The sequence below is a fragment of the Perca flavescens genome, chromosome 12 (assembly GCF_004354835.1).
Source record: "Perca flavescens isolate YP-PL-M2 chromosome 12, PFLA_1.0, whole genome shotgun sequence".
NCBI lineage: Eukaryota > Metazoa > Chordata > Actinopteri > Perciformes > Percidae > Perca > Perca flavescens.
The window spans coordinates 1,779,920-1,805,753 of record NC_041342.1 but is presented as its reverse complement, the minus strand read 5'-3'; the positions used below and the strand labels follow the sequence as shown (position 1 = coordinate 1,805,753).

The following is a 25,834-nucleotide window of genomic DNA, read 5'->3' as shown; positions in this document are numbered from 1 at the left end:
GATAGAATTTTTTTCTATGATCCCATCATACAATGTTAAACAGTGTCACCTACTGTTTCTCCATACATTTGTAAATCCAACAAAATTATGTTTAAGCTTGCTGAAGCTTTTCAGGCTTTTAAATCTCTCCGTCTTTGTACTTGGAAATTGTATGTGTGTTATGAGTTTGGAGTACTCATGTGCTTTTGGATTGGTTTGGTGTTTGGATGTGTTTTGTCCCCAGCTGGGGCTCCTTGTCTCGGAGGCCCCTCAAGAGACAGGAATGTTGGATTAGCTGTGTGTTTACTCAACGCTGAATGAAATAAGGGTTTGTTTGAATTAATTTCTAAGGGACGAGCAATGCATCAAGTCCAAGCTGTCTGGGACTGTGTCCAAAATTAGGTCTCACTAGTCATGAGTTAGACCTAACGCTTTAATGTTTGCATACTCTTTAGGTGACATTTCCACACAGACTGGATTACCAACCAGACAATTAGTTTGTGATAATTTAATTAATTGCAAACCACTAAAGCACAACATAAACTGGAATGATAAAGGTCTTAATTGATATATTTTTTTGGGCCACGTGGGGGAAGCAGAACAAGCAGAATACAAAACATCAGATGTTGTGACGTAAAAAAGTTAAAGTTATTGCTAATTGGTTGGCAAAAAAACTACTCATTTACACATCTAGCAGAGCAACATTAGCATTCATTTGAAGATTGTTTTTTGCCACCTGATGAATGCAAGTCCAATATTCACTCTCCTTTTAGCTCTGTTTTGGTCACCACCAACTCTTGAGGAAATTACTTGGCTGTTTAGCTGCTACATCCTTTAATGTTCATCAGCAAATTGCTAACTTTGTCTGCTCATAACAGCTGTGCCTGTTGTGGCTGGAAACAAGTTTGTACGGCAGAAAATTATCTAGTAGAGGCTAAAAAGATGCATAGAGCAGAGTTGGACTCCAGTTTACTGACTGAGTTTTCTGATTCCGATTACGAGCAGTCTCGCATCTCCACTGAGTTGTGCTAGCGCTGGAGCATGGTCTGGCTCACCAGCTAGCTATTCTGGGACAGGAGAAAAAAACTTTGGCTTATTTGTATTTCTTTAAATCAATCACAACCGGCCTGGGCGGCGCTAAACCCCAATAGAGGAGATAGTGAGGTGGGAGGGTCAGGCTTTATCCCAGTCACTGTTTTTTTTCAAATCATCACAAACTGACATACAGCAGGTAGCATTGTTGTGCAGGTAGCATTTCAGTATACTGGTCGGTTTCGGAGTGTGTGTAAGCATTATTATGAAGCTGCCATGTGTAGGCAAAAGTATACATACACAATGCACCGAAAAGCGGGAGGAAGGGGGGTCAACATGGGCCCTCAGCTCATTTTTTGCCCTGGGGCCACCTTGCTAGTTAATCCAGCTCGTTTTCAACCACCATCAACAGAAATCCTTACAGAATCTCACACAAGGCACAAGCTTTGTGTTCATTGTGTGCAGCTGCATACCTGCCACTGTACTTTATCGGTGCCTCACACACACACACACACACACACACACACACACACACACACACACACACACACACACACACCTTTGACCTGTCACTCCCACTCCTCTACATTTCCAACAAATACACATGTGCACCTGAACAAAAATCCAACAAATACAGAGGAGCGCCGACATCAAGCACAGATGCACACTATTGAACAGTGTGTGCACACAGCCTACATAAAGTCAAGTGCAAATGCATGCATGCACACACATACACACATACACCCTTATCAGCCTGTGAAAAGCTGTGAGGCAACTGCTGTCTGTTTGTCTGCGTCGCTGTTTCTGGTGTGTTTGTGATACAACACACACGACCACGTCCGCTCCCTCTGAGGCCCCTTATTCCCCGGGTGGAGATGAAATGTAATGGAGCCGATTCAATAAGAGCGCTGCCTCCTCGGGAAACGCAGAGAATCAAATCACACCAAATCCCACAGAGCCTTCCCAGCATTCACTGCTGCCTTGTAGTTGGGAGGGAAATAAAACAATGGTCGCTAATTCACTTGGCTCTCTGCACACTTACACTCACACAACAGGGATGGTGTGTGATACAACAAATGTTGAGGGCTAATAAAGCTATTCAATGACACGCTGACTGCTTCTAAAGTATGTTTTTAGTAAGTTCAGATTATCAATTTGCAAAGCCCAAAAGAAGCATGCATGGTTACATAGCTGGTAAGATATCATCTCCTGGGACTTCACAATTTACAGTTCTATAGGAACTTGGTGACAAATGCTACCAGATGCTAATGGTACACACTGGGCCCCTAGTGAGAAATATATATTTTTAGCTGTAATGGTGGGAAAACATTGGGGGAGATAAAAACATAGCTTTTGGCAATATTTTACTTGGCATGTTGAGAAGGGAGAAAGAAAGACCACCAGTGTCCCAGCAGCAAGGTTATGTAATTTGGTTGAGAGCCAAAACAGAAATATGTAAAAAAAAAAAATAGAATGTTCCCAACCTGATACTACACCGTACCACCTACGCAACAAGCCGCAGAGTAACACAACTAAAACATAAAGTGTTTCTGTAAAAAAACATGTTCCACTTCCAATTTAAACCTAAATAAAAGACATCTGAGGACACGTCTAATCCTCAAAGTAAAGGTTACAGAGCAGGCTGGAAGCGAAAGAGCTAAATGTTGTTTGAGGCTGGAAGCAGCAGACTGGTTGAGTCTGTAGTCCTCGTGGTCATGCTCCTTAAAGCAAAGGAAAGGGCCCACTGTTCCCCCAAAGGCTTCTGAAGCGCCTCCTGGCCTCTGTAGTTGTTTTTGTTTTTAAACCCTCCGCAGTTAAATAGACATTTCTGACAGCGCTACGTTTAAAGGAAAAAGAGGCAATTAAAAATGAATTTCAAATGGTTATTTATGCAGCTGCATGTTGTCTTTTTTTTCCCCTGTTCCCTCTCGGACTGCCAATCATTGCGGTGCCAAGAAAGGCAATTGTGCATTTTACTGCCCATGGGGGAAGTGACACGGGGGGTGGTATTCTGGTATTCTCAATTGGACATTGAAGAGAATTTTGGTCCAGTTATAAAATGGGTTGTGTAGGGAAGTGACAGTGCCAGGGTTAAGGCAGGGATTTCCTCTTGGCACCAGTTTGGAGGACATGCTTCAGGAAGACCATGATGACATGTTGATGATTATTATTATGAGTAGCACGAGTAGTGGGAACAGGTTAGAGTAGGGGTCGACCGAGACTGGGTTTTCAAGGCCGATACAGATTATTAGAAGTTAATGAAACAGATATTATTTCCAATATTTGGAACTGATGTGCATCTACTCTAAAAATTTTAATCTTTAAGTCAAAATTAACATTTTGGAATGTTACATACTCCAACACAAAAGTTTGTTTAAATGCTTTAAGCAATTATTTAATAAAACTGAAACATAATACACAGTCAAAAAAAGGAATAAATCAAAAATAAAACTAGCTTCCTGAAGTCTTAACGTGCTATCAGTTTGTCTGCAGGTGTTGCAGACTGCTTACAGAGCTCTAGCGGAGCCAGAGTAGCACACTTTTTAATTAATTAACTTTATCGGTAAAATAAAACACAGATAAAGATAACCTGCAAATTTCCAAATATCGGCCCCGATAATCGTCCAGGCCGATAATTGGTCAATCCATAGTTAAAGGAACACGCCGACTTATTGGGAATTTAGCTCATTCACCGTAACCCCCAGAGTAAGACAAGTCGATACATACCCTTCTCATCTCCGTGCGTGCTGTAACGCTCTCTGACGGTTCCAGCATTAGCTTAGCCTAGCACAGATCCTGCAGGTAACTGGTTCCAACTAGCCTACTGCTCCGAATTGTGACAAAAGTGAAAAAATTTTGCGTGTACAAAAAACAACGTAACATGAGACACAGCCATCTTCTAACAGTAAACAAACCGGGAACTATATTCTCAGACAGGCTTGCTGCGAGCATATCACTCCGCCCAAGTACTATATTCTTCCGCCTGAGAATATAGTTCCTGGTTTGTTTACAGTTAGAAGACGGCTGTGTCTCATGTTAGGTTGTTTTTTGTACACGCTGTGACTCTACAAATCACAACATGTAAATAGGAACATGTTGGTGTTATTTTGTCACTTATTCGGAGCAGTAGGATTACTGGAACCATTCACCTGCATGTTCTGTGCTGGCCTGATGCCGCTGGAGCCGTCAGACAGCGTTACAGCACGCACGGAGATGAGAAGGGTATGTATGGACTTGTCTAACTCTGGGGGTTACGGTGAATAAGATAAATTCACAATAACTCGGCGTGTTTCTTTAAGAGTCGTGGTAGCAGAAACAAAGGCCTTGATGTGCTGTGTCATATTAAATTCTCACACTGTATTACTCTCATACATTATTTATACATTATCTGTGCAGTCTGTTTATTTGTATAGTATGTAGCATCAACCAATACACACCACAGCACGTATAGCCTAAGCTAAATTGCAACGCCGGTCTCTAGATGGGCCTTTACAATACATCAAACTCAACAACAAATACACAAGTGAAAATAAATACAAAAAAAAAAAATAAGCTACATGCATTAAAACGCCAAACTCAGAACCCAACAAGAAAATACAGACAAAACAGTACAAGATACAAACTAATACAATAAAGCGCCATTAAACACAACATTCCCACTCTGATGACTTATGAGTCACTGTTTAATTCTCTAAGAGCAAAGGTATAGTCAAATAGTCAAATGAAGATCAGTTGTAACATATACTTTTGCAGTTTGAAGCACTATGTAACCTAGTTAAGATAAGTGCTATGTGAATAAAAAAAAGATGAGGTTATATCCTGAAGCTCTGTGGCACAGCTTTGACCCCTTCACTTTGATTCGGAGTCCTGATCTTGTGACAATCACAGCAGGGCAGCACCAACAAAAGGGCCATACAAACACTAATATAAAACTGGGACGGTTTCAAAGCCATATCAAAGATGATTTGGGGCATAAAAGGATCATGAAATACTGAATTAAAAGATCAAGGTGCTTCTCTCCAACAAAGAGAAAGAACCCCCACAGATTCAGCTCGTTAAAAAACGTCCTAATTTGAACAGTGAAAAAGACATATCCAGCACACAGCAACTTCCTAAGCATCACGCTGACTCAAAAGAAATCTTAAACGGTTTATGTTTTAACTTATCATGGCATGCCTGGCATTTCAAAAGAAATGTGTTAGTGTAGGAACAAAATAACATTTTCCTTCACTCTCAGTTTCTAAGGACATGTTATTGCTTTGATCAAATCTCCACAATGCTTAAAACCTGCTTAAACTCCCATAATAACAAACAAACACTCCCTCCCTCCCTCCCTCCCTCCCTCCCTCCTGTGCTTGGCATGGCAAGGTCTAATTCACTTCCTGTTCAGTTGGGGGCAGACAGGAAACAGAAAACACGCTTCCTGCTTTTCTCAAGAGGTATATTTTTCTAAAGATTGAAGATCTGGGAATGCAACATAATATCTTTAAGGAGTATCTGTCCCTGGTACCTACACTACTGTAATCAAAGCCTTGTGAAAAGAGCAAATGTTTCAAGTCTGGGGTAGCATGGTTAGCAATGGGGCCTAGATATATAGTATAAAAAACTAACACTGAAGTATAACGCCTGTGTCCATTATCACATGTAGAACATTATATGTCCAAGTGGAGAAGAACACATTTTGTGCGCTAAAAGCCCACAAGCCAAGCCCAAGTATTTTCATATTAATTGAAAAGACCAATGTTCCCTCAGCTAAATCTCCCTGTGGTGGAACAAAATGAAATGCAATAAAGAGTTATGTCTCCGAATCCCAGTGGAACAGTTAGCCAAAGCCGGGAGTGCAATCTAGTGCAATGAACTATTGAAGTTGTGCGGTCATGGTTATCTCTTTTAAGGCTGCAACTACTGAAGACTTCATTCTTTACTTTGTTTTTTACTTCCAGACTGATTATTAATTTTACCTATTAATGTGATCAAATAGTCACAAGGCAGTTCATACGTTCCAGACAACATGACGGGCCCTATCAACTCAACGCAAGTGTCTTTGTCTTTGTTTAACACCGACGCAGTTGTCAGTTTCCCGTCCAGCGCCCGCGTCGTTTAAATGGCAAATGCACCTGCACCCATCTGTGGCCCATGGGCGTGCTGGTCTTACAGGGAGGTTTGTTCAGGTGCATTCTGGGTGTATTGCTATCTTGAGGCAGCGAGAAGTGATCGCAACATTGACCAACAAAAACCTGGTCTAAAGTCAATAACGCAGCATTTCGCAGCGGCCGAGGGCTTTAGGGGGGCAGCTTCTTGCTAAATGTATTCACCCCAAAGATGCATAAAACAAAATCTCATAGTAGAGCACTAAGGGGAAAAATGCTTATGTTGGTGAAGGAGTGAGCAATTAACTTTAATATGATGATTAGAGTCTAAATCATGAGTGAATTCCCTTACCTAATTAAATAGGACTCAATATTGGTCATGCTAGTACGTTATCTGCTGTTGTGCATCTGCTTATCTTCACACAAGACCACATCAGGGATTTCATAAGAAAAACAAAACATACTGTGACAACAGCAGCACAATGAATTATGAATGGAGATACAGCACTCCTGAAGTACACACAGGCTGCTGGGGCCATCTGGGGATGTGTGAAAACCACGACTAAGACAAACCCATCCATTCACTTTTAAAATGAGTTGTCAATCATGACATGTTGGTAACCCAGGCAGGCTGGGGGGGGACAGAAAGAGAGGTAGAAAGGTCAAGGGAAACAGAAAGAGAGAATGATATTCAAAAGGTTCCCATTCACTCACTGCCTCCCCTGAGTATTCCCCCCACCCACCCCAGAGAACGGTGCATTGTGCCTAGCAGTCGGCGAGCTGACATTTACCGCCTGCCTTCTGTTGCTGTGATTATTTTCTCCTCCAGGTGTGATAGCCAGCCTGCCGTCTCTGTGCAATAATGCTGCCTTAGAGTTACCAAGATTGGGAATGCGAGGCAGAATCGGGCCTGCACAGACCTTTAACTGACATCCCATGACCGGGTTGGGCTTTTGAATTGGAGGTAAAAAGGTTGCTGAACCCTGAATGGTAGCTCTTCACCTGGCTTGGGCGGAAATAGGTTTTGAGGGGGATGGTGACTAGGGCTGGGTACAGAATCAATACCTTTTAGGCATGACGGAATTGCCTCTAAAGTATTGAGTATTGATAAATACCTTGTCATTCAATACCCAATTTTATCCTTAAATCTCATCAACGTCAGTGAGCCAATAAGCACGCAGTATGCTTCTACCAAGATCTAATAATGTCTGTGATTGGCTACACGTCGTAGAGACATGCAGGAAAAACTCTACGTTATCATAGAGACGGGGCTCACGTAGTAGGAGCTGAAAAATACATAAAAAGATTTGTGCCGTAATGTTTAATGTTGTATTTCCTTTTTGTTTTCTAAAACTGGTATGGAAAATATCGTTTAGGAACCGGTATCGAGGTCACGGTATTGGTATCGAAAACAATACCCAGCCCTTATTGTGACTCCAGTAGAATTCATTCAGTGTTGCCAAGTAAATAATAAATTTTTCAAGGGAAGAAAAGAAACTGGAATAATAGTAAATATTTATAATTCTGGCTCTTTTGGAATGCAGAAATCCAGCCCTACCTGTCTGCAGAAGGCGGCCGGTCGTTGCGGGCTTTGCTGACTTGGGTGTAGTGGGAATCGGAGTGCTGGTGCTGGTGGTGTGGATGGATGTGGGGGTAATCGTCCCGGGGGCTGTGGGGCCGGCTGTGCCCGCTGTCCAAAGAGCTGTTCAAGGGGTTGATGCCTGCGTACGGGTGCTCCTCTTCTGAGCCCCTCTCAGGTGTGCGGCTTATGTCCAGGATTTCGGCGTAGTCCCGTTCCCTGGCCTGGCGCTCCCTCAGCTCCCTGGTCTTGGCCTGGATCCTGATGGGGAAGATTGTAACAGACATTTTGATTAGCGATGCACCGAATCCAGATTTTGGGGATTTGGCCGAATATCGAATCCACTGGTTAAGATTCTGCTGAATCCAAAACCGTATCCTCCTCCCATCCTCAGTCCAGTAAACAACCTTCCATTGCCGTACCTGAAGTTTCTGCATTTTGGCTGCTGTCTGGAGATTCCTTCATGCACAACTCGTATTCTTTCAGATGTATCATACCAAATGTTGTAACAGCGGCCATGTTGTGTATAGTTTAGGGTCCTCACCACCACCAGACCAATCAGCATTGCAGATTGAACATGTAGGTGGACTTGAATGGCCTTCTTTTGACTGAAAGTACTGCCAAACAACAACTTTTTCTGCTCACCAGTTTCATGTCCACTTTCTCACAGCCTACTGCATTGAACGCCCCACCTACGTAAACACCTTCCCGTAATCAACGGTGCCATCATTACGGCGACCAGCGTAGCACGCGTAGTGCAAGTGTAGGGTTTGGTGGAAAAAAATTCTAAGGTCCGGCAGAAACCCAACCCCGCCAAAAAGCCCAATATTCGGCCGAATCTGAAGCCAAATCCTGGATTCGGTGAATCCCTGGTTTTGATACTAGGTTGTTCTGGTCTAAAAGACAATGGTAGGTCAGAAACAATAGCATTCTGTGTAGCATGGGGCTGCTTTTGGACAAAAACATCTGTGCAGTCTTGCATCGTCTGCTCCAACAGTCAACAGGTAACATCTCCATAAACAATTTTATGCAGAGATGTTGCCAAATATTTTTGAAATTATTTTAATAGAGTAAATGAAGTTCACAGGTACTCCACTAAGGGTAGCTCAACAGATTTTGTACCCCCAACATCTAATACTAACCTGGGCAAACAGTCTATTCTTTATGCTGGAACTACCCTTTGGAACCGGTTACCTGGTACACTCAACACAGTAAGAAGCATAGACAATTTTAAACAGGGTTTGAAAGTATGGCTTAGGTGCCAATCATAGTCATTACCTATTTTTATTGTTAATTTTTCTGTATAATGTGGATGAATTTGTTTAATGTATGATGACTGATGTGGGATCTGCTGCCACTTGTCTTCTCCCCCTGCCCTTATAGGGACCACAATGGAAATAAGTCTTTGGGCTTTATTGTGTCATCCCTGACTATTTATGTATTTTAATGTATGACACAGAGTACTGTTTCATATTTTTATATTTAAGTGGTCGAATAAAAATCAATCAATCAATCAACATTAAAAACAAAAAACAAACATAAAAAACAAGCATCTGTATGTTCACCCAACAACGTCTGACACACCTTCAGTCGCACGCAAAGACACACACGCTAATTATATCAGGCCACGCCAGATATATCAGTTCATCTTCCTTGCATATATATATATATATATATATATATAGAAAAAAACATTGTTATTGTGGTGTATATAACAATGTTTTTTTTCTATGTTGAATGAACTAAGCTATATTCATTTACTGGTTAATAGGCGCCGGATGTGCCTTGCATTGCAAATTTTTGTTTGTTTCGGGAAACAACAACAACAAACATCGAGCTAGCAAGCTACATGCTGAAAATATCAAGTTTTTAAAGGGGTGATAGAATGATTATATAGGGTATTTTACACTGTTCCTTAAGGTCTCCTAATGGGGTATGTAACATTGGTTGGGCTGAAAATTGCCCGAATGCTATTTTATTAGGCCCTTAACTACCCTGTGAATATGGCTCTATTTGGAACAAGAGCTTTTCTTCCAAATATGGTATGCTCATGAATATTCAGAATGAGCTACGCGCTGATTGGTTTGAGCAAACTTCATAGAAACACGTGGGAGACTTGACAGCAGGTCTCATTGCATTTGTTTGTCGGGCTATTACGTTATTAAATTCACTTCTGAGACTTTTTTTAAGCGAGAAATCAACTATATAAAGCTCAAATATGGGATGTTTTAGGAAAATTGATGGCTTATTGCAAATTTGGTAAGACTGTGTGTCGGAGTTCAGCTGCCGGTGCTGCCTGTGTTGCTGCCTCGCTGCACGGCCTGCCTTCCTCCACAGACCCCGGCCTGCTGTGAGGTAGCTGGAGCTCCGTTACGGCTTGCAGCCCACAGCACTCCATACCCGCGCAAAGTCACCGTTTTGGGGTTAATGGACCAAACGCTGCTGCGCTGACAGAACTCCAGGGCCTGCTGCTCCCCTCTTCCCTCTAGCTAAATGGCCCGTGTGTGAGAGTGATAGCGCGGTCAGCGAGCTTGTTACACCAGCAATCTCTTACAACAGTTCCAGTTAATCTTGGCTGGCTGTCAGCATAACTAGAGTAGCTATATTTACAGTTTGAATTTTGTCACGCCACTTATACAACATATCTCTAAAGGTCTTATAAAGCTAACAACGGTGTCCGATTTCAAGTTAATGAATTTTTGTGAAGATTAGGGGTTTCGTTATCTATGACTGTCCCTTCAATCCTAGCTATGTGTGGCTAGCTGCAAATCACAGATAGTTAGCTTCATTTTTGGTGTAATTTGTGTATATTTACAGTTTGAATTCCATAACGCCACTTATACAACATCTCCCTAAAGGTTTTATAAAGCTAACAACGGTGTCCGATTTCAAGTTAATGATTTTTTGTGAACAGTGGGGGTTTCGTTAGCTATGACTGTCCCTTCAATCCTAGCTATGTGTAGCTAGCTACAAATCACGGATAGTTAGCTTCATTTACCACATAATGTGTGTATATTTATAGTTTGAATTTCATCATGCCACTTATACAATATATCCCTAAAGGTCCTATAAAGCTAACAACGGTGTCCGATTTCAAGTTAATGAATTTTTGTGAATTTCAGAGGAATTCTAGGAGGAGCTAGCTCTCATTGATAGAGCTACATCCACAAAAATTTGCAATTAGCCAACCATTTTCGTAAAACGTCCCATATTTGAGCTTTACATAGTTGATTTCTCGCATAAAAAAATTTCAGAAGTGAATTTTGTAATGGAATAGCAGAGATCTGCGTGACCTAGCTAGATTTAGAAGACTACCTGATCTCAGGTCAGTTGTGTAGCCTATGTAAATGTTGGGGCGTGACTGTTCTCTTAAGGTTCCGGATTTTGAGATGCTTGCGTAAGCAACTAGCTTTGTTGAGATTCGCCCGTTTTCAGCGGCAGTTTCAAAATATGAGATTTTCATAGTAAAGGGGTGTCAATGGGACTTTGAGCTTCTATGTATGTCCTATTTACCCACCAAACTGTCGTTATTCAACTATGACAGGGTAAAATCGGTTTTGCATTCTATCACCCCTTTAAGAAAATTTGGACGGTGCAACAAGGCAGGCCTGCTTGGTTCTTTCGGGTAAAGGTTTACAAAGAATATGTTTAGAACATTTCCTCTCTAACTGGGAGGTTTTGGGAGTGATTGGTGGGATTGTTGTGGACGAAGTACACACAGAGATCCACTGGTAAGAGCCAATGAGGTTTAACCATGTATCAGCTCATTTAAATAGCTCACGTTACTGTATTGTGTCAACAGTTAACTTAATTTAATACTGGATGTGGCGTTCGGATGTGCAAATATTCCACCAGAACAAGTTCCTTCCTGAGACTATTTAGCAGAGCCTCCGTCGCTGCACTGCCCAAGACGATTGTGATTGGTTTAAAGAAATGCCAACAACCCAGAGAATTTTTTCATTCTATCCTGGAGTGTATGTGTGGTGTAGCCAGACCTTATTCCACAGCGCTGTGGAGACTGGTCTGGCAATGTGAGACTATACTGTATCTAAAGTTGGTAATACAAAAGAGCTTTTACTGCTAATTGGATTCAGTTTCTACAGGTAGGTTAGCTACTTAGCCAAACTGACCATTCAAGCCCAAGTCTGATTACTTTCCTTTATATATACTAAACAATATACATATTTCTATTAACCTAAATTACCCACCTTGAAAAGGCAATTTGCTCATGTTCCAAGATATGTTGACACATGTTGACTCTTTGCTATCCAAGTTTGCAAAGCAAACGTGTCTGGTTGTTTTTGGTCATCGAACACATCCAACAGTTACTTGTAGATGCACATGATGAGATATCATGTTGTACAGAATACTGTCCGTTTACTATGTAATTGACGGTCACTAATCAATCAACTCACAAAATCCCAGCACATAAAATAGTGACATAAAGCACATTATGTCGCATGGCACAGGCAGAACAAACATACATATTTAGTACTGTGCGAGAAATGTATGACTGCCAGTCATTGACTTTACTTCTTTATGAATGATGGTTCACACTGCTCCGTGGGAAACTGAAACTGCCACCTTACTGGTTTCCACTTTGTCAGATAAAAGCTTTATGCTGTTAAATCCTTGTAGTGTAAACACTGTGCAGCAGAGAGACGCTGTAAATCTCAGATATCACATTAACAAAACGCCAGACGAGCCACGGCAACATCTGCAAGCGACTGTTTATCGTTCCTTTTCAACTTCCCATTACAAAAGATTGAGAAGATGTGGAGCCTATTATCTATGCCCCCTTTGAATAATACCATAAACAATGCATAATAGTCTCTCGCCCCCACAACAACTCATACAAGGGAAGCACTTTGTATTCACAGAGTCCTGCTAATGCATACTGTAGCTACCATGCTTTCTCACACACACACAGACACACACAGACACAGACACAGACACACACACACCTGTGACACCTCTCACATCCAGAAAAACAGAGAAATCACACAGACACTCTCTTTAGGCCATTATCTTGTGAATAACTGACAACACCATTTTCCATAGCGGGGGCGACTACCTATCGCGCAGCCCTGTAATTACAGCCTTGCCAATTATCAGAGCTTTACAACTACCAATTATCATACTGCTCTCTTTTCTCCAGGCCCCTTTTTAATGGCGGTGAGAAAGAGAATGGGACAGGCGCAGTCGCGAGGTAGGGGGTGCAAATTCACTGAACACTCAGCGGGCTAAAATCTTAGAACGCTTCCTCCAGAAAATTTGCATGCTGTGCATAATGAAACAATAAGTCTAAAAAGGAGGGCTCCCCATTGGAGGGTAGGTACAAAAAAAAAAAAAACAGGGATAAATGGCTGGAAATACTTTACTACTAAAAAAAATGAGGCTGCTAATGAACTTGATGGCTTTAACAGCTCCCTATTGAATCTGGACAGGGCTAACAATCTTTTTTGCAAAATGGGCACTTATTCCAACAACTTAACCCATGTCACATGAAAGCTTGTGGACTTGCAAGCTGCGTCTGTACTACTTGTGGACTCTGCAATTATCTAATAGCGCAGAAGGAAGCAGGGCCCTCGAGGGATCTATCTTTAAACCCAAAGGGGGGAAAAAACAGTGTTTTCCATCAGAGAAAGCAGCAGCAGTGGCAGTGGGAGCAGCTACTGATTGTATACACAAGCACAGTGGCTGATAAGATAAGGCCCGACATACCAATCCAGTGCCTGGCCTTCTCCGTGCAGCCCCTTCCAATAACGAGGCACTGGACGGGTCAATGGAGCCAGTTTCTGAGTGGCGACGGATGCAGCTTTGTGTTTTAAAGTACATAGAGGAATTTGCTGGCGCTCCCCAAAGAGGTTTTAGCCAGCACCAAAGGAAAATCACCAGCGCCCAAATGATAGGAATTGAGAGGAAAAAATAGCATTTCAAACCTTCTCTGAATGTGTTTAATAGGATTTTACCAAACATCCGTTAAACAAGCAGAACATAAACTTGAATAATAGCGCTAATCTCAGTTTTCTGTCAGGATGCATCGGACTCTCCTGGGGTCTCATTTAAAAACGTGGCGTATGCACCAAAAGGGGCTGAAAATGTGCGTACGCCACTTCCCACGCAAAGGTTGGGATTTATAAAAAACTAACTTGAGGAGACAACGAGCGGTCCTCCACGCAAACTCTGACCCATGCGTACGCACATTTTGGAGACAATGGGAACTGGTAACACAGATGGTGAGGTGGTGAACTGAACTCAGACTGAAGAAAGTACATGTGGGAATAACGATTACTCGTAATATTTTCTAGTATTGATGCCTCACACACATTTCTTCACTCCATATCATCCACGTTACCATGAAGATTAAATCCAGTGTTATTTGTGCTTGTACTGAGTCATAATTGTTGCGTAAACACCTTGTAAAATCCAACTCAAATCTTAAATAAAAATGTGTTCTTAATGTTTAATCGGCGCTGTCTTGCCGTCACATTGTCCGCTACGGAGCGCAGGAGGAGGAGATGGTCCGACTGCATGGAATACAGGATAGCATCAAATACTCTACCATTAGATAATGGCAGAACACAGTGTAAATAACTAAATATCTGTCTTTAATACTGTGCATATATCATCAAATGTCAAAGTCTGGAAATATAGCAGTTAAGCTCTTGCGCAATCGTTACCCTTAATGTCCTCGTTATCGGTCTGAACTTTAATACTGTTCATAACAAAACCTGCATGAAGAAAAGGGTGTTTGCCTATTACACTTTCTTTAGTCTTCAAATTGTATCTCAGAGGGGGGGATACCACTAGTTGATGCTGTGTTGGCAAGGTGTTAACAATCACAAATTGTTGTAAACATATAAATACTGCGGTGAACCCGTGTGTAATGCTGCATGATGGCACTGCTGGCCCTACAGGAGGACTAACCCTCAATGGAAGAATCAGGAGAGAAAGAGACTTCAGGGACCATGACGATGACTGGCTAATATGCCGATTTAGATTCCCTAAAGCTGAGCTCTTGGATCTCTGTAGTGAATTGGGTCCAGTAGAGAGGGCAACGCACCGGAACCGTGCCATCCCGGTCCAAATACAGGTCCTCGCCACTCTGGGGGCAACCGGCTGTTTCCAGAGGGAAATGGCAGACAGCTAAGTGTTTAATATAAATATTATATATAATCTTCAATTTTATAGCAAAGGCTTGTTTGTAAATCTGTGATTTATAAACAGATGTGCGTACGCACGTTTTTATAAATATGATTTTTTTTGGGCGTACTCCATTTTTGGCTTTTGGGCGTATGTACACTTTTAGTAAGGATCCTACGCACACGTTTTATAAATGAGACCCCTTGTGATTTTAACGGGAGTATTTAAATATTAATATAATTTTTTTAGGCAGTTTTGGTGATTGGGGTTTAATTTCTTCAAGCTTAATATATATTTTTATTCATCAAATTGACATAAATAACAAATAAATAGATATCAGTCAAACAAGGTAAGACAGACTCATTGCCTTTACACGCGGACCGATCATGCTTGCTGTTATGCGTCTCATCTTATCTGGGGGAATAGCAACAAATCCTCACTTTTGAGATGCTGGTAGCAGCATTTCCCCACCCCTGTTAAATGACAATTAATGGATTATTAAAATTGTCAAGTCAACAAATCTTTTTGGCACGCTTAGAGTTTTTAATATTAACTGCGATTAAAACAAAGAAAAACTATTATATTTAAAGGTATACTTAACCAAATGTCATGTTTAAAGTATCAAACACACATCCCGTAAGCTAACATTAGTGTCATCCCTCCTCGAGCTACTCCTGCAGGGCACTGCACTTCTCTGCTGTCTCACACAATCACACTTTCTACCAAAATATTGATAAATACCTCAATTTATCACTTTTGTCATTCACCTACTGTATATACCGTAAGCAGCCGATTGCTGCAAAAGTAAACAACTATAATAGCAATGATTGGAAATTGTGTAGTTAGTCTGTTTTTAGGCAGAAGAAATTTGTATTTAGATCATACCCAGTTTATACTGTATATGGATGGGGAAGATTATTATTAGTACATTATGCTGCTTAAACCTATAGTGTGTAGTTTCTGTCGTCATGAGGAATTCTCAGTAATGCCAACAACACTGTCTGTGCATTCACTTGATGCAAGCCTTCGGTGATCGAGCACCACCCCCACCCCCACTCCACACAGTTGCTAGTAGCCAAGGAGGACACACAGGATAAAAAAACCACAATGGACTCTTCAGAAGAGGTCATTATCTTCACTCAATTTTCTGCGATCGAAAGTCGCCAAACGACACCAGTTTCTGAACATAGTCATACTGAGAAATACAGAGAGAGTTGTGTGGAGCTGATAGGCATTAATATAAAAAGGTTACGCACTAAAGCTTTGAGTGAATAGTATCAATGTTTTTGGGGGTTTTTTTGCGATGGAACTGGTTAACCACTGGGATCCATTTCAACTGGTGTGAATCAAGGGTAACTACAGCTGCCATCTTCCACAGAAGAGCAAACCTTTCAAAATGTTCAACTTTTCATTGCCACCTTTAAAGGAGTATTGCTTTAAGACAACATCTAAGTCCCAACATGACAAGCACTTAATAAGCAATGTTGCTAAAAATGTACAATTGTACGCTACTTGAAATGGGACAGGAAGGAAAACCCACACTTGGCCTAATCATTGCCCTTTCAGTCCCAACATATTTAGGTAAGGAAAACCCTGCTTTGTGTCTAACGGCTATCCTTGATGAGACATGAAAATACTCTCAGCGTGAAGGGTAAATGATGAGGCTGAACAAAAAGGGTGCATAGCAGAAGGAGAGGGAGAGACAGCAGATAAAAGGGTATTGAAATGGCAGGATGGGACATTAGGGTAGAAGAAATGTGTTTGACGAGTGACCTTTCTACCACATCAGGCCAGAACAATGGTCCATTATGTGCTATTGTACCCACTGTGTAATAAACCTTCCTCTTAGCGGTAGTGCTGACACAACTGATAGGCCACGGTGAAAGGCAGGAAGTACATGAAAGGAGAAGGTCCAGCAGGATAAGATGGCTGCTGAAAGTCCTTTTGGATTGATAACACTGGATATCTGGAATTGTTTTATGATTTGGCGACAAGTAGCTTCAGTTAGTTCTGAAGCCCTTGCTATGCAAAGAGAATACTGCAAGATTTTGATCATTCATAGTGGGCTAAACCGGTGACACAGAGGGCCCATTTTATTGTATATGCATACTGTACATCTGGACATTTTGGGGAATTTCTAATGTATCTATGGCACTTAAATAGTACAAAATACAAGAGTACATTGATATTCTTTATCTTGAGCAAGTAGTAGAACTAAGCAAATGTCTCGGTCAAGTGAAGTTCATTGGGACAAATTACATGATATGCCGCACACTGTCTGCTGTAGATTCAACTTGAACCTTTTGAACCGGACGACACTCTTTTCGGTGGATTTGTGAGGACTATGGTTAACTGCTCCTCAGATCTCTGCAGGGTAAATCCAGACAGCTAGCTAGACTATCTGTCCAATCGGAGTTTTCTGTTGCACAACTAAAACTACTTTTTAACGTACACGTTCCACCAAAACAAGTTCCTTCCTGAGACTATTTAGCAGAGGCACCGTGGCTCCGTCCGGAGCTTAAGCACCACCCAAGACTTTTGGGATTATTTTAAAGAAATTCCAATAAACCAGAGCACGTTTTTCTCCCATCCAGGAATGCTGTGTGGACTAGCCAGACCTTCCTGTGCAGCGCTGTGGAGGAAGGTCTGGCAAAACGAGACTATACACGGACTAATACAGTATTGATCAGTGTCAAGACTAAATTAAAATTTTGGCTATAGATCACATGTGTCAAACTCAAGGCCCCTTGCAAGTTTTGATCCGGCCCGCATATCAATGTAGGTTCACAATAGATTTTGGCCTGCCTAATTGTGCGCAGAAACAAAAAAGACGGCAAACTCTTTTCAAACTCTAATTATGCAACACTCAAAGCAGAATATGGCAGATTTGCCAACTTTGAGATTCAGGAATTCCCCCAGAAGCAGAGAGTTTTCATATTTAGGCTGTGAAACAGGTTGCTGTAAAAAAATGTAATCATTGTTTTTGCTTGATTTGCAAAACTCTATGATGGCTAAGGAACTTTTTTTAGGGCTTTATGTCGACATAACTGTAAGTGAGAAAGCATGCAGCATATGAGACATGCAATAATACAGTCAAATATGTTTGACTTAGATTAAATAAAAGCATGTCAAACTCTACATGTCTGGCCCCTGATGTCATTCTTATTTCCAAGTGTGGCCCTTAGTGAAGCTGAGTTTGACACCCCTGCTATAGATGGCCGCTGTGTTGGCCAATCAAATAGATGCAACTAAACATGCCAGGTAGAATACCTTGTTGTGTCTGATATTTTGCACTGTACAAAGCAAAGTGTTTCAGACCTCTTAACTTGAGAGCAAAATCATTCCCATCAATGGTCATGACCTGATGTCAGTAACTGAATGCTCCAAATCTATTTTTTCAGGGATCAGCATTGGCAAAAGCCTCAATTTTAGGAAGAAAAAAAAATCAAAGATTTAGCACTGGTGCATCACACAATAGCTGACACCGGAGGGTTTCTAGTCACATTCCTGTGGATGTTTCTAATTAATGACACTAGCTGATTCGGGCCAAATGCATTATAAAATGCATTTGTGTTCACCGCAAGCAATTACTTTAATGATGTGCATGTTTATCTGCTCTTCAAATGACCATACATTTCCCCCCCGCAAACATCAATGTCTGTCTGGCTTGGAGTTGGAGCCCACAGGGACCCGAGACTTAAACCTGCGAGGAAATCTATCCCTTTAGTCAATCACAGCTGGATTAAGCTCCCGGCCAAACCTTGGGAGAGCAGCTTGGTGAAACACAGCTAACTGGATCATTGTTTAACCCCGAAGCAGCCAGTCTTCCACATCCTCAGTGGGATCTCCCTGTCAATATCAGGGTATCTCAGCTAGTGGTGAAATACAAACGAGAGGCGCGCTTGTGCTTTCGAGAGAAATATGCTTGGTTAGAGTGATCCAAACAACCAATGCTGAACAAAACAATTAATGCATTGAACTACTGTCAGACAATCCCAAGATAGTTCCTGCTCTGTGGATGCACAGACCTTAATTTGGCTGATTTTTGTTCCTCATATACCATTTTGCCTGATTTCCCATAGCTCTTTCTTGCCCTGGGCAACACCATTACACACTAACAAACAAAAGAACAAATAAGTGCACAAAAAGATTGACACACCCATTTCTCAGCTCTTGCAGAGGCTCTGCCTTAAAGATAAATCTGAAGAAATACTAGATTTACATCCACTTTTACTTGTACTGAGAGGCAGCCCTATCGGCTACAAATAGTATTAGATCACATACTAGAGTGGCTTCAGAAAGCATTCAATCAATTGTTTACATTCTGTGGTACTGAAGGCTTAAATTAATCTGGATTAACTGATTAATAATATACTCTGGATTTACGATAATAGCATAAAAACTTCTGCAGTGTTTCAAGATTAAAATGCTTCACGTCTTGTAGGATACAAAAAAGAAAGAGAATTCAGAATGTAACCACAAAATAAACAGCTATGTACACAGGGGTTATGCACTGTGTAGTGAAGAAAATCTGAATGAACGAAGAGAAGGCTCCATGTATCTGTGTCCACAATGTACCTGTATTAGTCCCGAATAAGTTTCCGTGTTTGAAACTCTGTCATGTAATTAATGTGTGAGACTGTGACATTTGAGGACAAGAGAAACAACTGATTGGATTAACATACAAAAGGAGCATTCTGAACCTTAAACGAGATACAGCGTAACAACCAAATCATCTGACATGGCTTTTGCGTTAACCTTATGCCAATTAAAAATAAAGACTTGGCTATTATCATATTATTGGACTATCTTCTCTGCAGGCATAAAGAAAGAATTACAAACCAAATTTTCATAACGAGCAACTGGGAGGTGTAATGACTTTTGCCTCTACACCAAGAGCACAGGAATTAATTAGCTGGCAGGGCTGTAATGGCCTTGGCATTTATAAACCGCCGGCCCAAAAAACTGGCACGGTGCCCGTTTGACATTAAGTTTGGGGAGGAGAGGGAGAGAGAGAGTGATGCAGGGAGCAAAAGCCAGGCTGTCTTTGGGCCTGTTTGGTTTGGGGTACCCACCTGATAAGACTCAAAATTGATGGGCTCTAACCATCTAGTCTTTTGTTTTTATTACACAAATTCTTCATTTATTAAACCATTAGTCCATATCGACGACAATTCATTTATGGGGTGTTCCGATGCTGCCGGAGGTCCCACCGGATGTCACTTCTTTTTGCGCGGCTGTGGCTCAGGTGGTAGAGCGGTCGCCAGCCAATTGGAAGGTCTTTGGTTCGATCCCTGGCCCGACAGTCCCATGACGAAGTGTTCTTGGGCAAGACCGAGAACCCCAAATCGCTCACGATGATTGAACCTACAGGCTTTCATTTGGATTTGCACTTATTATTCAAAACAAGTGTTTTTTGTTTTTTTTGTTTGTTTATCTGGTGGGGCTTACCTCTACGCACAGTCTTGGTTCTGGAACCATACTCCTGGATAGGGGTTGGACTCTTTTCTTCTCCGGAGTTGCCCAGGGTGTGAGGCGCCGGGCGTGTGTGGGGATACTCACAAGCCCCCGGCTGAGCGCCGCTGTGTTGGAGTTTACCCCGGTGGACGAGAGGGTTGCCTCCCTACGCCTGCGGGTTGTGGGGGGGAAAACTCTGACTGTTGTTTGTGCATATGCACCAAACAGGAGTTCGGAGTATTCGGCCTTCTTGGAGACCTTGACTGGAGTCCTGCATGGGGTTCCAGTGGGGGACTCCATTGTTCTGCTGGGGGACTTCAACGCACACATGGGCAATGATCGAGACACCTGGAGAGGCGTGATTGGGAGGAACGGCCTCCCTGATCTAAACCAGAGTGGTTGTTTGTTGTTGGACTTCTGTGCTAGTCATGGATTGTCTATAACGAACACCATGTTCGAACATAGGGATGCTCATAAGTGTACCTGGTACCAGAGCACCCTAGGCCGAAGGTCAATGATCGATTTCATAATCGTTTCATCTGATCTGAGGCCGTATGTTTTGGACACTCGGGTGAAGAGAGGGGCAGAGCTGTCAACCGATCACCATCTGGTGGTGAGTTGGGTCAGGGGGTGGGGGAAGACTCTGGACAGACCTGGTAAGCCCAAACGTGTAGTGCGGGTAAATTGGGAACGTCTGGAGGAGGCCCCTGTCCTACAGACTTTCAACTCACACCTCCGGCGGAGCTTTTCGTGCATCCCTGTGGAGGCTGGGGGCATTGAACCCGAGTGGACAATGTTCAAAGTTTCCATTGCTGAAGCTGCGGCGAGGAGCTGTGGTCTTAGGGTCTTAGGTGCCTCAAGGGGCGGTAACCCACGAACACCGTGGTGGACACCGGTGGTCAGGGAAGCCGTCCGACTGAAGAAGGAGTCTTTCCGTGATATGTTATCCCGGAGGACTCCGGAGGCAGTTGCAGGGTACCGGCGGGCCGGCGGGCTGCAGCCTCTGCCGTGAAAGAGGCAAAGCAGCGGGTGTGGGAGAAGTTTGGAGAAGACATGGAGAAGGACTTTCGGTCGGCACCAAAGTGCTTCTGGAAAACTGTTCGCCACCTCAGGAGGGGGAAGCGGGGAACCATCCAAGCTGTGTACAGTAAGGATGGGACACTGTTGACCTCAACTGAGGAGGTAATAGGGCGGTGTAAGGAGCACTTTGAGGAACTCCTAAATCCGACTAATACGCCCTCTATGTTAGAGGCAGAGCTGGAGGATAATGGGGATTGTCGCCGATTTCCCAGGCGGAAGTCACTGATGTAGTCAAACAACTACACGGTGGCAAAGCCCCGGGGATTGATGAGATCCGTCCAGAAATGCTCAAGGCTCTGGGTGTGGAGGGGCTGTCCTGGTTGACACGCCTCTTCAACATTGCGTGGAAGTCTGGGACGGTGCCAAAGGAGTGGCAGACTGGGGTGGTGGTTCCCCTTTTTAAAAAGGGGGACCAGAGGGTGTGTGCCAATTATAGGGGTATCACACTTCTCAGCCTCCCTGGTAAAGTCTACTCCAAGGTGCTGGAAAGGAGGGTTCGGCCGATAGTCTAACCTTGGGTTGAGGAGGAACAATGCGGATTCCGTCCTGGTCGTGGAACAACGGACCAGCTCTTCACTCTTGCAAGGATCCTGGAGGGAGCCTGGGAGTATGCCCAACCGGTCTAGATGTGTTTTGTGGATTTGGAGAAGGCGTATGACCGGGTCCCCCGGGAGATACTGTGGGAGGTGCTGCGGGAGTATGGGGTGAGGGGGTCTCTACTCAGGGCCATCCAATCTCTGTATGACCAAAGTGAGAGCTGTGTCCGGGTCCTCGTAGTAAGTCGGACTCGTTTCAGGTGAGGGTTGGCCTCCGCCAGGGCTGCGCTTTGTCACCAATCCTGTTTTTAATATTTATGGACAGGATATTGAGGCGTAGTTGGGGTGGGGAGGGGTTGCAGTTTGGTGGGCTGGGAATCTCATCGCTGCTCTTTGCAGATGATGTGGTCCTGATGGCATCATCGGCCTGCGACCTTCAGCACTCACTGGATCGGTTCGCAACCGAGTGTGAAGCGGTTGGGATGAGGATCAGCACCTCTAAATCTGAGGCCATGGTTCTCAGCAGGAAACCGATGGAATGCCTTCTCCAGGTAGGGAATGAGTCCTTACCCCAAGTGAAGGAGTTCAAGTACCTTGGGGTTTTGTTCGCGAGTGAGGGGACAATGGAGCGGGAGATTGGTCGGAGAATCGGCGCAGCGGGTGCGGTATTGTATTCAATCTATCGCACCGTTGTGACGAAAAGAGAGCTTAGCCAGAAGGCAAAGCTCTCGATCTACCGGGTCAGTTTTCGTTCCTACCCTCACCTATGGTCATGAAGGCTGGGTCATGACCGAAAGAACGAGATCCAGGGTACAAGCGGCTGAAATGGGTTTCCTCAGGAGGGTGGCTGGCGTCTCCCTTAGAGATAGGGTGAGAAGCTCAGTCATCCGTGAGGAGCTCGGAGTAGAGCCGCTGCTCCTTTGCGTCGAAAGGAGCCAGTTGAGGTGGTTCGGGCATCTGGTAAGGATGCCCCCTGGGTGCCTCCCTAGGGAGGTGTTCCAGGCACGTCCAGCTGGGAGGAGGCCTCGGGGAAGACCCAGGACTAGGTGGAGGGATTATATCTCCAACCTGGCCTGGGAACGCCGATCCCCAGTCGGAGCTGGTTAATGTTGCTCGGGAAAGGGAAGTTTGGGGTCCCCTGCTGGAGCTGCTCCCCCCGCGACCCGACACCGGATAAGCGGACGAAGATGGATGGATGGATGGATGTTTAGCTTAACCCTTGTGTTGTCCTCAGGTCAAATTTGACGCCACAAGTTTTTTATATCAGAAATATGGGATTCTTTCAACCAAATTACCCAAAAATAACATGGTGGATGGATGGTTTCATACAACATTGTTTAGGTGATCAACTCAACATCCTCTTGTCGTAAATATTAGGCAAGTTAATTCATAATTTCTGCTTTTTTTAAACAAAAATAATGTGGTATCATTTTACATAAATAAAGTTTGTTGACCAATGTTCCAAGAAAAAGTGTAAAACGTATTATTAAACCAACACAAGTTGGTGTTAGTTGTGCATATAAATGACCAAATCGTGAAAAAAACAAACAAAAAAAACCCGACAAAAACATCGGAAAAAGCTCAAAAATGTTTACCTGGAAGAACAAGTTCATGGTCGATGGGAAGACAACACAAGGGCTAAAAACCCTGTGAGTGATCTCCAAGAGAAAATATAAAAACTCTTTTTTTGGGACATTTTCCCGGCCTTTGATCCCAAAGGTAGTAGAGCACAGAGTCCAGAGACAAAGGGACCGTTACCACTGCAGCACTTAGCAGAAAAACAAAGGTGAACAGCATTTAGCGGGCGCTACATCCTGAAGACCTTACCTCTCTTGCTCCATCCTCATCTTCATCATCTCCTCGTCTGAAACCTGCGTCTCATCCACCCTCCACTTGCTGGAGCCTTTACGATCCAGCTTTTCTCCCGGCCGCTCGTCTTTACGGTGCTTCCCAAACCTGCGATACAAAAAAACAACAATGCACAATTCAAATAATAATGAACTAAAACAATGAAAAACAAAACTGTATTTTTCTGAGTTTTTTGGTTTTAGCTGTCAATCATTCTTCCCAGGTCACTGGTATAGTTGCAGTAGCAGATCATTCTCCTCCCAGGGAGAAGGACAGGATCAGTGAATGGATGGAAAGTCACAAGCTGTGTTTGAAACTGTTCCCTAACACAGAAACAGTTCCCTATATAGTGTGTTCACCATCTTGTAGCGGTGTTCGAATTCTCAGCGGTTAATTTCACTCACTATATAGATCCCTATAAAATACCCACAATGCACTGCTAATTTGAGTGTACATATGATGTACCCTACATTTTACTCCTGTATACCACAATGCAACGCGGTCCTTTTTTCCCAGAAGAGAAGAAGAAGCAGAAGCACCCGCGGAAACTAAATAGGAAAAATGGAGCGGGCTTTGGTTTCTAAACAGTGGAAAGTTAACAACAACATATATAATATACAACCTAATATTCTCCTGAGTGCTCGGTTTGTTTCAGGGACGTATTAGAAGTATTTTTGTTTGGGTTTGTTTCCATGATGTTGGGCGTGCCCGCCAGGGGCGGCGTACAGGGGGAAAAGTTAGGACAATTCCAAAGGCCCATGACTGACAGGGGCCCCAAAAAATAGGTAAAAACTAATATAAAATTATTAAACCATCAGCGGCGAGCACAACAAATATAGTTGGGAATAGGACAACCTAGCGGCGAGCGTACAATGTGAACGGCCCCTAACTGAGCCCCTCCCTGTCCCAGTGAAGAAGGTGAGCAACACTGTGTCCAAGGACATGCCAGTTAGCGTCATTGCAGGGAGTCTGTGGGGATTTCTCGGTCTCTCTTGCTCTTTTTACCATTACAAAAAAGAAAATGAAATATTTATTAATGACAGAAATTCAAATACATTAATAATTATTTTCTCACATAATGATCATTATGAAATAAAATGAAAAAATTAACAACCTACTGTCTGTACTGGATGCTGGACAGTTGGAAACAGTGAGTAGCTTACCTGAGCCTGCATGTAAGATACAGACAATATTAAAATAATCCAGTTTGATACTTTCATTTAGATTGAATTATGGAATGACATCTATAGAGACAGACTTTATTATTCCCATCATGAAGGGCAAATTATTTGAGAAGCTTGCACGCACACACACACGCACACACACACACACGCACACACACACACGCACGCACGCACGCACGCACGCACGCACGCACGCACGCACGCACACACGCACACACACACACACACACACACACACACACACACACACACACACACACACACACACACACACACACACACACACACACACACACACAAAATCTAACTTCACTTTAAAACACTTTATTTTCTTGTTGGCATTTATGTGTAGCTGTTTTCATTGTTTTGAGAGGATGATGTTAATTTATTTTGATTGAAAAGTAAATATATATTTAAGTTTGTTCGTTTTTCTTTTTTTAAATCTTTCATTCATAATAATAATAATAATAATAATAATAGTGTTAAGAGAATTTTCCATTTTCTCAAATTTTACAATAAAAATACATTGAGACTGTAAAAGATGGCCTTCAGCACAATTTTTATGGTTGTTTTTAATCTTGCATCAAACAATGAACTGCATACTAGACTTGCATGCATGTACAAATCAGTAGTACAAGTATTGAACTACAAGAAACAAGACAGTTGCATGCCTTTAATTAGAGTTATGTAAAGCTTTTGATGGGACAGTTAGGTCCTAGAGATGTGGTGACAACAGCTGCACAGAGGGGGCCAATTAGATTTTTTGTCATGGGGCCCAAAATTCCTGGCGGCGCCCCTGGTGCCCGTCTCCGTCACCCAAATAACCGGAACATCTACTGACGCACCAATGTTCTCACGGAGTGTCTGGAATCTGGTTTGGCCGTTCCCTATATAGTTCATGAT

General features: G+C 42.8%; 1 protein-coding gene across 8 annotated transcripts in view; it reads right to left on the bottom strand.

Annotated features, from left to right (window-relative positions):
- pard3ab (par-3 family cell polarity regulator alpha, b) overlaps positions 1-25,834 on the bottom strand; it is a 334,540-nt gene that overhangs the window by 65,031 nt on the left and 243,675 nt on the right. For 7 of the 8 annotated variants that reach the window (XM_028593795.1, XM_028593796.1, XM_028593802.1 and 4 more), the window contains 2 exons: positions 23,727-23,855; positions 7,660-7,941 (listed from right to left, as the gene is read on the bottom strand). In XM_028593795.1, the coding sequence (XP_028449596.1) occupies positions 7,660-7,941; positions 23,727-23,855 (411 nt within the window). The remainder of the gene's footprint in view (positions 1-7,659; positions 7,942-23,726; positions 23,856-25,834) is intronic. The other variant, XM_028593803.1, reaches the window with a different exon arrangement.